The 12,261-nt window shown below is 57.3% G+C and overlaps 1 protein-coding gene across 1 annotated transcript in view; it reads right to left on the minus strand.

Moving 5' to 3' along the window:
• Positions 1-12,261, minus strand: part of LOC119109932 (uncharacterized) — a 39,203-nt gene that overhangs the window by 21,165 nt on the left and 5,777 nt on the right. The window contains exons 11-12 of the mRNA XM_037233678.1: positions 8,120-8,237; positions 6,557-6,933 (exon numbers count right to left, since the gene is read on the minus strand). Coding sequence (XP_037089573.1) covers positions 6,557-6,933; positions 8,120-8,237 — 495 coding nt within the window. The remainder of the gene's footprint in view (positions 1-6,556; positions 6,934-8,119; positions 8,238-12,261) is intronic.

Genomic DNA, 12,261 nt, shown 5'->3' on the forward strand with positions numbered 1-12,261 from the left:
TGCTCTGAAAGGCCGGATGCGCCTCAAACCGTGCGACCTTCATGTGTGGAGGGAGCTGGGCATCCGGCGTCCAGAACTAACGGTAGCTCGTTTGCCTCGGCTGGAACACTGGCGACTGGGCTAGTTCGAAGCGCCCAGTCACAATGTGCGACACTACCCCCTTATGCAATCTACAACACGCATGAAGATGTCTTAGACTTACTCCGAGCGTATTGATCAGCCGGATTTCTGGGATCAGTTGCCAGCGCTGAATAGTGCTTGTTTCGTGCGGTCTGACTCTGCTAAGCGATCGCGACCATTCCAATTCAACGGCCAGAATTTCGCGGCACAAGCCGCAATTCTCGGTACGGTCCGTCCTGCCCATGGACTTCACCTGACCTTTAGCCCGGCCGCTGCACCTGACCTTTAGCGCGGCCGCCGCTAACGGCCGCAGGCCACCCCAGCCCGGGACATGCAGCGAACGCCTGCAGGGACCCGAACCCGCCGCGCCACGGATGAGTGAATGGGCACGCAGACGGTCAGGCCAACCGAGCTATCAGGACCAACAGGTGTGCGAAGTGATAACGCACGTGAAGACACGTTGGCAATACAGAATTTGAGGTCGACCAGCAAAACTGACTAAGTTGAGAAGACGTTATGATGCTTTACGCATGCCAGGATTTTGCATGCCTGCGGTGCGCTGACCTGCGTTTCCAGTGATTTTCTCTTTTAGTTGGTTCCTTCATTGCAAACTCTTGCGTGGCCCGTGGTATACAGCATTACCTTAAGGCACTCAACGAACGCGACCGCCCTCCCACTCGTCTTTGAGACAATGCACTATTGTCTCCGGCAGAGCAGCACATCTGCAAGACGCAGTGGCAATGTCACGGACATGCATACCAATTATTACCAACATTATTTAATCATATTTGACCGATCTAAATTGCCATTATATATTGCATGAACAGAAAAAAATAACTGAGCTAGGATTAGGAATTGCCAATATCTAAGGACACTGCGACGCCATGGGACGGGACTGGGCATGTCACAACGTCGGCACGGGACTGAGCATGTCACAATGTCAGCACCGGACTGAAGATCCCTGTAGTGTTATATGACACTCAGCGAATGACGATATCAGCCGAGGGGGCTAACAATGCCTCGACACCAGCGGGGGACTCGCAATGTTCTGACCTTAGTGAGGGCTCAGCATGCCCAGATGACATTGTGGTACTGAAGATACTCGGACGCCAGCACAGGAATGAGGACGTCCTGATGGTGGCGCAAAATCGAAATATCCCCGCAACAGCATGACTGGGCTTACATAAAGGCAAGTAAGTACTACGAGAACGGCGGAAGGCTTTGGTTGATTGCCAGGACAATTCGGAATGCACGCAGGAAATACAGAATCGAAGCAAACTTTGGAGCCATGGTAGACCCAATGATCCACACAATTGGGGTATCCCATGGTCTGTATTGAGTCAAACGGCTTAAATCATCAATGCTTGCCCACAAACAAGTGTTATGAGTTGAAAGTTATGGTGATGAGCTTACCATCTTCAATATACCTGAAGGTACTGACTAAACAATGCTGTGATGCAAAATAACAAGCATGTTAAGTGCCGTCAATATAAGCATTATTCAGCATAACAACGTCGCTTAACCAGTACCTCCTGGTACACTGGCGGTTGTTGACTGAACATTAGAACTCTCAACGCGCAGCCTTAAAAAGCCAGGAGCTGAAATCCTTTCTTTATTATATCAGGCAAAACGAGCGTTACCGTCATTAGCATTTTCGAGCTTGGCGACTTGTGGCAGAGATGGACTTAATTCTTATCAACAATGCATGGTCAACCTGAATGCTGAATCGAATGTTCAAGTACAAGTACAAGTACAAGTACAAGTGCGGTACAAGTAACCCAACTGCGTTCAAAAAATTTAGACAGCGATCTAATTTACCTGAAATTTTAGCTTTTCACCTCAATACTGAACAGCTCCCATGGATGCATTTGGGTTTTGCTTACCGGTGCGCGAAGCGTGCCGTGCGTATTTTGCGCCTGGTCCCGAGCTGAGCTGCCCAGCTTAAAGTGAATGAGGTAAATATAATAAAAATAACGATGATAATAATAAATAAAATATATATAACAATGTTTAAAAATGGTAAAGTACATTAAAACATGAGGACTTTGAAGCAGGCATCAGATATGATGAAATAAACTCACTGACGACCATCGGTATGTTCTTAAGTGAAACGGGCTGCTCTAGACAACAGAGGTTCTCTTTTTGGTAAGTATGCTCCTCAATATGTCATTGTTTGATTGCGAGATAGATGGTTTGTATGGCTGCGCTCACTCGTAGTTCTGCAATCCCGAGGGGTGGCAGCACGGGGTGGAAGTGTTCGCTAAGCCAAATATCGTTACGTGGTCGTGTTTTGCCCGCTTCTTGTGGTGTTCTGGCATATTAGTCCCTGAGTTCAAGATGTTGACTTGTATTCACATGATCGATTATGGCGTTATGTAGCACAAAACTTAAGTCGTGTTGGAATCTTCCATAGCTTGCAAAACATTAGCTGACAGCCAATTGACGACCGTTATATCTGGAAATCGTCCTCACGAACGCCAGATGCAGCCAAATCGACAGTTATGTTGAATGACCTTGAACCCTGCATGGCTATTATGAATGGCAAGATTTGAATGACGTTATTATTGCGTCATAAATATCCGGGTAACTCTTAAATAGTCCGCACGAAACAGTCTACCTCTTCACGGGCATGTGGCTAAAAACAAGAAAGTTTTTGGTCTTCAAAAGGGCAGGGCTGTAAACTGTACCGAATGATCTTCAAGACGGCTTTATTTGTCCAAACCCCATACAATTGTAGAACACTCCCTTCAACGGATGGGGTTCACCTTCCATCCTGTCTCCAGACAAAACAGTGGAGGGTATTATGCATCGTGCAAAGCAACAGCACGGCCACGACGGGCTGGGATGACCTCGTTGGCATGCCGCCAATTAACACCACCGTATCAATCGGACTAAAGAACGCACTACTTTGGGATTCACGCCCAATACTCCCGGATGACGAGTGCAGCACCTTTTCCCAGGCCAAGTGGGTGGATCGAACTGACTCCAAGTTGGCAGCGCATTCGCACTAATTCCAGAACTGAGCAGTGCCCGCTTAACTAAAAACGGAGTACGTCGACCATGCTCGCATCTATGTTTAGTCAAACCTGAGATACACGCCGTGGACTGAGAGCATACCGATCCTGGTAGGCATTCCGCGCGGTGAGCCGGGGTCAGAGCTAATTTCGCTGAAGCGGAGGCAGGCTCGGATGCAGAGAACTCACAACCGCAAGAGGATTTCGATGTTCGGACAGGATGAATAAATGTATTTTGAGAAAATAACGGCTCGTTGGACTGACTTCGGGTGGTCATCGCACTGAGATCAACTGGTGACGCTATCAGAACGTAAACAAAAAGTGAGAAGCGAAGCAAAAAGCCGAGCCCATTCCCACATACCCACTTGCCGAAGCAACACACAATCGCACGCTTATTTCTACCCACATGCCGTGCCCTACCCAGCCGGTCCACTCGTCCTCTTCACGCAGCATGCGGGACTATCACCAGAACATGTGCCCAATCCTTCACCGCCCCTGCGCCGTATCCGTTCTGCGCGGATAACCTTTATTCCCGTTATCCGTGACGGGCACGGCGTCAGGCCCACACGGGCCTGAGCAAGGCCGCACGGTGCCAGCACCGGCCACGGGAGCACGGCTCAGACGTGTTGTGGAACAGCGGACGACGCGGCCAGCACCGGCCACGGGAGCACGGCCCAGACGTGTTGTGGAACAGCGGACGGCGCGGCCAAAGGAGACGTCCTAGGTGATGCAACTCGAAACAGCTGGCTCCAGCATGAACGATTTCAGTCAGATAGCTGCACGTGCGTCTCGTCGCCGCCGGCCCGCAGCTGCAGCCGGCCTCAGCCGCCCGACAGTCGGCATCAGAGGGCGCCGACGGTGACGGCGGGCCGGCGCGCGGCGGGGACGCCGGACGCCCGCCGCCGTCTCATCGGCATCCGAGGTCCGACGGCGCGGCCCGCGGCCCGCGGCGCTCCGCACACCAGCAATGCCGGCCGCGCGGCGAGAATGCCGGGGGAATCCGCGGCGGCAGGTGCGGGCCCGGCCGGCCCGCGCCGCGCAAGGGGGCGACCCGGCTCAACGGAGCATGACTGGGTCATGAGTTCCAGGAATGATGCAAAATGAATTGCGATGAATGCGGTGAGTGATGTCATCCTGTTAAAAAATGCTGATCACGAGCGCACAGGTCTGGAGACCGTTCGTCCATGGCCATATATGCCCAGCAAATGTCAAACAGCGGCATGGTACGGAATCATGTATTGGCGACCTGAAAATGAGACAAGGTATGCGCCGTGCCAGTTAAATGACCATTTCCCAACTCTCAGCCAGACCTGAGTCCCACACGACCCGACTCCGTGTTGAGTGCGAGCCGGTGATTGTCTGATGTCCGACCAACCGGCCGCGTGCGAGGGTAAAACTTGTACGGATCACGAAATCTCGGTCAGAGCACGTCAAAGATGTTGAGGCTGTCACGGAAGCGAGAACATGAGAACCAACTGAATAGAAGTAACCCACACAGGACGGGCCACGTGTCGCACTGTGATACTGAGCAACAGATGCACGAGTAGGCAAGAGGTACGTCGGTAATATAAGCACACCCCGAACACGAAACACGAGCACCCATGCGCGCAGCACCCCAACAGCACGTGCCCGCGAAGCTCAGTCCAGCGCGCTGTACCGCGCCCTCAACATCGCACACGGGTGTGCCAGACTACAGCCCGTGGTAACTGCGGTCCAGTGATCTCCAGCTGGTCAGCCACGGTCTGTGCGGGTCTGAGGTCCGTCCGGCCCGGGCCTCCCACTGACGCCTGCGCGCGGGAGTCGCGGGGGTTGCTTCCCCGCCAGACAGGCGCTGACGGCGGTTGAAACGAACGACCATCGCCACACCCGCCGCCGCCGCACCGCAATCGGCTCAGGCTGACGGGCGGGCCGATGGCAGCGGTGTCCGCGCATCACCGACCGCGCTCTGCATAACCGCAGACAGCGCCGGCTCTGCCCGTCTGCTGGGACGTTCGCCGGCTAGTTCCCGTGCTGGACGCGCGGCGCCATCCTCGCGGCCGGCCGCACCACACCCGCCGGGGCCCGAGGCTTCCAGCGCTGTCCAGGGAGGGGCCCAGAGCCGCACGCGTCTCGACGGTCACCACGGCGTCCCGACGCAGCCTGACGCAACACCCCTCAAGCCGCGCCGTGGCGTCAAACGCGCGGCGTGCGTCGGCGTGCGACTCCCGCAGCCGTGGTCGAACACGCGCCTCCTACACTCGAGGCAAACTTCCCACATCGCCTCAATTTCTCCAGCGCGGTGCGTAGAATATGTACTGTATAACACGCGGATTACACTGCCAGCCCGGCGCATTGGCCGCGCCGACAAACATCCCGAACGCCGGCGCTAAGAAGGCAGCTTTGTTTTGACGCTGATCTGACACAACCGGCCCGAAAAAATCAGCATATTTTCTCAAGGTTATCCGACAAACCAGGCACTAGGGACATCGGCAGCCACTCCAGCACCATGACTAGATCTGCTAAGTTCTCGGGGGCGATACATTGCAGGGGACGGGGCACAGCCCGGTACGCCAGACTAACTAGCGGCCGTTCTCCAGTAGCTCAAATATTCTCCAGATTCGTTCGCTGAACCTGTTACGTTCGACGCCTGACACGCAATTAACTGCCACGAATACGAACTAAAACGAGTTAATAAATAGAACACCATTCGCGGGAAGCCCGGCGTGATACAAACCGCGTAGGGCAAGGCACATCTACGCAATCCCCAGTCAGCTAGGAAAACATCCGCGCATGATTTCATGGCTGCCACCAAAATCACGACATCCGATCTACCCACGCGACCAAGGCACGGGAGATGTGGAACGCACGCTAAGCAATCACCCCGCCCGGCTTTAAGCGCCGTATAAAATCTACCGCCACCAATGTCGGCAAACAGCCGACGCTGGCGCATGAAGCTAGGCATTCGACTGCACGCGACACATGAGCAGCCCGGGCCTGCTCACCACCACGGCTCGACACCAAGCTGCCTGGTCTCGGCAGGTCCCTGTTGTGTACCGCAGCCGAGTGGTCCAGACAGAGCTCGCGCCCTGCCCTACCTAGTCAGAGCGTCGGGATCTGAAGCGGCGGCGGCGGGACCGGCGCTGGCCGCAGCAGGTCTCTGGTGTGTACCGCAGCCGAGTGGTCCAGACAGAGCTCGCGCTCTGCCCTACCTCGTCAGAGCGTCGGGGTCTGAAGCGGCGGCGGCGGGACCGGCGCTGGCCGCGGCAGGTCTCTGGTATGTATCGCAGCCGAGTGGTCCAGACAGCTCGCGCTCTGCCCTACCTCGTCAGAGCGTCGGGGTCTGAGGCGGCGGCGGCGGGATCGGCGCTGGCCGCGGCGGCGCGCTCCTCCCCCAAACGGACGCCATCCGCCAGAGGGCCGGTCGTCGTCGGAGGACTCTCCACCGCGGCGCAGGCGCCCAGGCCTGCACCGCCCGCCGGCGGCACTCCACCCGACGCGGGCCCCCGCCTGGCAAGGTCGCCAGCCAGCGGGGACTCGACAGGGTCCGCGGCCAGCGGGGGCCGCTGCTCGACAGGATCGGCGACGAGCGGAGGCCGCTGCTCGACAGGATCGTCCGCCAGCAGGGGACGCTGCTCGACAGGATCGGCGGCCAGCAGGGGCGCCTCGTCGGCGGCCAGCAGCGGCGCCCGCTCGGCGCGCGTGGTCCTGCCGATGGCCAGCGCCGCCAGCCGCGCGGTGTGGCTGTACTGAACTGCGAACGGCTCGCTGATGCCGTACACGCCGCGGCCGTTCCGACCGAAGTACACCAGCACGTAACTGCCTGCAAAGGACGGTCGGACTGCGCCTGAGACGGCAGAGCTGGGCTGCGGCAGACGGTCAGCCACCTCCAGTGACTTCAGCATCACACAACACGATCCGCAGACTGCAATAGCGAACACAAACGCAACCGCGCCAAACGCACAGCCTTAAAACACAGCTACGCACGAACGTTCTTTGTAGCACCTCACATGAGTAGACCAGAGATCACAACGGACGCCACAGAAGGCGACTCTGTCCACTAACTGCTGGCTGGTCAGTTGCCTAAGCGTCCTGTAAATCATCAAAGGGCTAGTCGTGTATCCCTGGGCTCTAGCATACACCCGACGCGAGAGCCGGGTTCAACCAGGGCAGCGGCCATTGCGCCGGGAAGCGGCGGCGCATAAAGCCGACGCGCAGGGTACACAGCACGCGCCCTGGGTGCCGCCGGCGTTTCGCCTGACTTCAGACGGGGCTCGGGGGGTTCGCGATGCGAGGCTAAGCTTTACCGCGCGCTGAGCGGCGGCCAGAACACGGACAAGCCCGGCAAGATGGCGGTCCCACGGTGCCGTGAAGCACCGCCGAGCCGTGAGTCAGGTGGGGAGAAGGTCGCGCCGCCCGTTCGGCGCCGGCGCCGGCCGGACGGCACGGAGCCAGGGTCGCCCCTACCCCACCCCTCCGGTCAACCACAGCATTGGCCGGCTCAGACCCGCCCGCCCCGGCCAGCTCGACGGCAGGCGAGGTGCGGCCGGTCCGGCGGCGGCCTGCTGCCGGCGGGGCCGAGGCGGCGGGCAAGGCCGCGGGCATAGCGGCCACCGACCGCTGACTGGCCTGGGACGGCAGACCCCTGACCCAAACATAGGTCATGGTGCCGGCCGAGGTGACTGGTTGGCAGCGGAAGGATCGGAGACGCGCCCATGCAATGGTCATTACGCTTGCTAATTCAATCTCGCGTGGTCATGGGCATCACGGAATCAGGGACAACTGCTTGCAGCAGAGAAAAAAAACAGAATAACTTGCGTTTTCAGCGTTCTTACTGCCTCTCGATCACCGGCAACAACTGACCAATTTGAAGTTCACCGACAGCGCTAAATCAGTCGGAAGGCATCCCGCTGTGCATGCACCAACATCGCCACGGAACCGCAGGCATGCGAGGCTGGAAGACTCATACTGATGTAATCTTGAATGGCCTCGCTCGAAAGCACACTTACCTGGCACGGTGACACTGTCCTCCGGAAAGACGGCCACGTAGTGGTCCGAGTTGGGGGACGACGTGGTGCGCGGCGCCCATATGTAGGATATGTACTCGTCCAGGCTGGCAAAGTTCGCCTGTCGACAGACACAACGCGCTCGTCATCACACAAGGCAGCGTCTCGCTCTCACCGGGATCATGCATTCCTGAGCCGTATGTATTACGAAGGAAAAACGGCCTCGCCAAAGAGGACTTCAATACGCTCATGCTCTGCACCTGCCGGCTATGTCCTAGCGGTCCCAAGTACCGATTATGAATATGCCGCGCTCGTCCTTGCCAGCCGCCAACGAATATAACTAATAACGGTGACAATATAACGGCGAAGATAATCTGACAACTACGTCGGCCCCCACAACAGGACTTCTCGCACGATCTCGTGATCGTGCGAGCAGACCACACTAAATGCAGATCATCACACCGGGATGATGTCACCCCTTCGGCACCTCGTCAACAAACTGAGGACAGGGGGGGGGGGGGCGGCACGGTGGAATCATGTTTTCACAGCGGGATGATGACATCTTGACTCGGCAACGATATCGCAGCGTGTGGGAGCCACCATGGAAGCGCGCCGACACAGCAGGACAGCCGTGCCAGCGAGGAGCACCACGGGTTGCCTCCACAGGCCGCCCCGGGGACTCACTGGGGTCCTCTCGTGCGGCGTGGCGCTCAAGGCGCTCGCAGGTCGCCAAGGACACGCTCAATGAAGGACGCCCCAGGGACTCACTGGAGTCCTCTCGTGCGGCGCAGCGCTCAAGGAGCTCGCAGGTCGCCAAGGGCACGCTCAATGAAGGACGCCCCAGGGACTCACTGGAGACCTCTCGTGCGGCGCGGCGCTCAAGGCGCTCGCAGGTCGCCAAGGACACGCTCAATGAAGGATGCCACGTGCAAGCAAAGGCGGAGGGGCACTACAGCGTTCAGACAGACCTGCTCTATTTGGGCATCATACATATGGAGCGTGAAGTTGACAATGATGTGTCGTGAAGGTAGCCAGCCACTATGAGCTGTTGTTTTTGCGCATGGAGATTTCGAGAGCGAGTCTAGGTCCGCATGCCAGCACAGAAATGTAGATGCGCTGCCGCCTCTGCGCGCCGTAGTCGATGCACGGCAATCGGCACGGCAGCAATCATTCAATGTGGCAGCCGGGGACGGAGACCGCGGAAGTGTGCCCTTCCCATGGCGAGTCGTGCCCGGGGGGCCGAATGACACAGGAGTGAAGCCCGGCACGCGGTTACCACGGAGAGTGTCACGCGGCGGACGACCGCATCCGAGCCGTCCGGCACCGCAGCGCGGCTCCGCTCCAGAAAACCCCAACGCCGCGCAGCAGCAGCGTCACCTGCGAGGAGAGCCCCGTGCCGCCGGTCGGGAGCAGCCGGGACGGTCGTGCGGTCGGCTCGGAAGCGTGTCGGCCCAGGGGCCGTGCCCCCGACGCGTCATCGCACTGGGCAGCTGGGCGCGGCCGGGCGGCGCAGTCCACCGGGCGCCGGTCAGCTGCGCCGCCGAGGCTCCGCGCACGCCGCCGACATTCCGGCGGTGCAGGGCTCAGCATAACAATCACACAGGCTGGCAACAAACCCGCCTCGACCAGACACCTGCAGTCGGTGCCCGGTGAGAACCCGAGACAAAGGCCGAGGTGGCGGAGAATGTGGCCGCTCCGACCAAGCATGAGGCGTGGAGTGAACATTGTACGCCCGTTTCTTTAAATTTAATCCAAACCTTTTGAATGGATTGATTGCCGGGATCAGAGGTCACGTTAAGCAGTGCGTGTTGTGTGAACCCTGACCCCTACCATCCGATTGCGCAATTCCAGGTCAACGGCAGAAGTTGGCGGCGAAAGTCCACCGTGCCGCAAATCTCGGCAAGTTCCGTCCCGTCCTGCGGCGTCACCCGACCCATAGCGCAGCTGCTGCCACCGACCGCTGGCCACACTGTCACGCATCGAGCGCCTAAAGCGACTCCAGCCCACCCCTCTCCGGGTGGGTGGATCGGAAGGCGGGCGCTCTAACCAACTGGGCCATCGGGACGGACGCTCCGTTCTTCAAAAAAAGCTCACCTACCCCACCCTCACATAGTACGGTGTCGCAAAGCCCCAAGAAAGCAAAGCAGGCATAGTCTTTTTACGTACGCATGTTGACGTTTCGCGTCACCGTTATCCTTCTTAAAAACACTACCCGGCAGTAAAACACCACGGCACGATGGATGAAACGCCTTCGCTAATGACGGATGATGTAGCTTCAAACGTTTTCATAAAATGCAACCGGTGATCTCCTATTTTTAGTTTTCCTCCATGACAAACGGGCACATAGAATTGAACTATGTCCATATGTATTTTGTCGCGACCCATTACGCAGAAACCACGTCGTGTTCCTTGCAATTCTTATGCCCAACTCATTCCTTAGTAGCAGCTGCATTACAACTGATGACTTCATCAGAGACAACATATTAGGAGTCATCAATATTTAGAAAAAGGCGAAGCGTCAGGACCACCGGACGGCGCCGGGCCAGTGAATGCCGGAGCGATCCGTGCCGTCGACCGTGAAATGTGCGCCCGCTGCCGCAGGCGGACCATCCGATGGCTGGGCAGCCTTGAGCACATCTGTCCCACCCGTGGCCCAAGGAAAACGTGCATCACTCTTGATCTACTGCCACAGGGGCTGAGTCACAGCATGCGAGCGCCGTCTTTCCGATCGGTGCCCATGCAAAGGCCAGCTGTGGGCGGCCCGGGCGATCACAACGCCTGTAGTGGGCATGGACCGTTGCGCGGTACGCAAGGCATTCCTCCGCGGTTCCGTCTATCGGAGAGACGTCGCCCCTGGCGGTGCATCTCCAGGTGGGGGTTCACGGTCAGTGCAAAAAGCTCTGTCCATAATACAGGTGAACCTCAAAACTAGCGCACGGCACCGAAAATACAATGAACGCAACCGAACACATGCCATGGGGATTAACCAGGTGTAAAGGCCAACCGCCGAGCATTTGAGTGGCTACGTGGAAAACGCTGCCAATTCTTGATACGCGACAGACTGGAGATAAAAAACATCATCCCTCACAAGCTTTTGCATCACGCTGTACGATATGAAGAGCACTGAACCGTCGCTACAAAGCTGGAGAGACCCCGACGCACGCTGTGTGCGAGAAAGCCCAGTGTCAGCTAGTGGACACGTTGCGGTGCGAGTGGTGCGGGGGTCTCAAATTATGAGTGACACGTGCGTCACGCCGCACAACATGCGCACGTCCCTTCCGATTCGAGACACCCGCGTGGCTTGATCCGAAATCTACACATACCTGTTACAAACACTTGAACCCCAGCGGCGCGAGAGAGGGAGAACCTCAAAGGCGCATTGTTCTGTTTTTTTTTTGTTTTTTTTTTTGTTTGTTATCCCATCAATTTTCTCTAGCCTGCCGGCTAGCCCTGGGAACACGCGGGTGTATTTTTGAACCGTTGCGGGGCTGCATACTGCATATTCCATACACAAAATACACGATCCACATGGTAAGGACCAGGAGCGTTTTCTAATCGTTCTGGTACACAGCGCCTACATGGTGAAGACACAGCACGAACGAGACCCAACCGTTGCAAACGTGACACATTACCATTTACCTCATGGATGGTGGTTGTCGGTCCAGACAGTCCATCTGCAAGTTTGTCTGATGCTGTGATGTCTATTCTTTTACAGAGCTAATGAGCTCCATCCGACGACGGCAAAAAATACACAGCTCCCGGACATCGGTTCGTGTGTAACTCGATTTTAAGCGCTGAAAGTCAACCGCAGCCTCAGATCTGCTGCATGCCGTGGAGATCATGAATCGGCTAATAATTGCGGCAGACGGTCGAGAGGAAATCGGCTAATAATTGCGGCAGAGGGTCGGCGGGAAATCGTGAAGATCCCTCAAACACCGACAACACCGACAACAAACCGTCAGCAGGCCTACACAGCCAACCGCTGCAGTTTGGGAAGTTACAGCCCGTGAGTTCACAGCCCGAGAGCCGGCCCCTTTCCAACCTCACGAGGGCCAAACAACCGACACCCTACAGCCACCCACGGAGCTTTAGCTCACGCGACGTTTTAGGTTCAGGTTTTACGTTTGGGTCCGCACGAAGTGCTT

The sequence above is a fragment of the Pollicipes pollicipes genome, unplaced genomic scaffold (assembly GCF_011947565.3).
Source record: "Pollicipes pollicipes isolate AB1234 unplaced genomic scaffold, Ppol_2.1 Scaffold_7231;HRSCAF=8579_pilon_pilon_pilon, whole genome shotgun sequence".
NCBI lineage: Eukaryota > Metazoa > Arthropoda > Thecostraca > Pollicipedomorpha > Pollicipedidae > Pollicipes > Pollicipes pollicipes.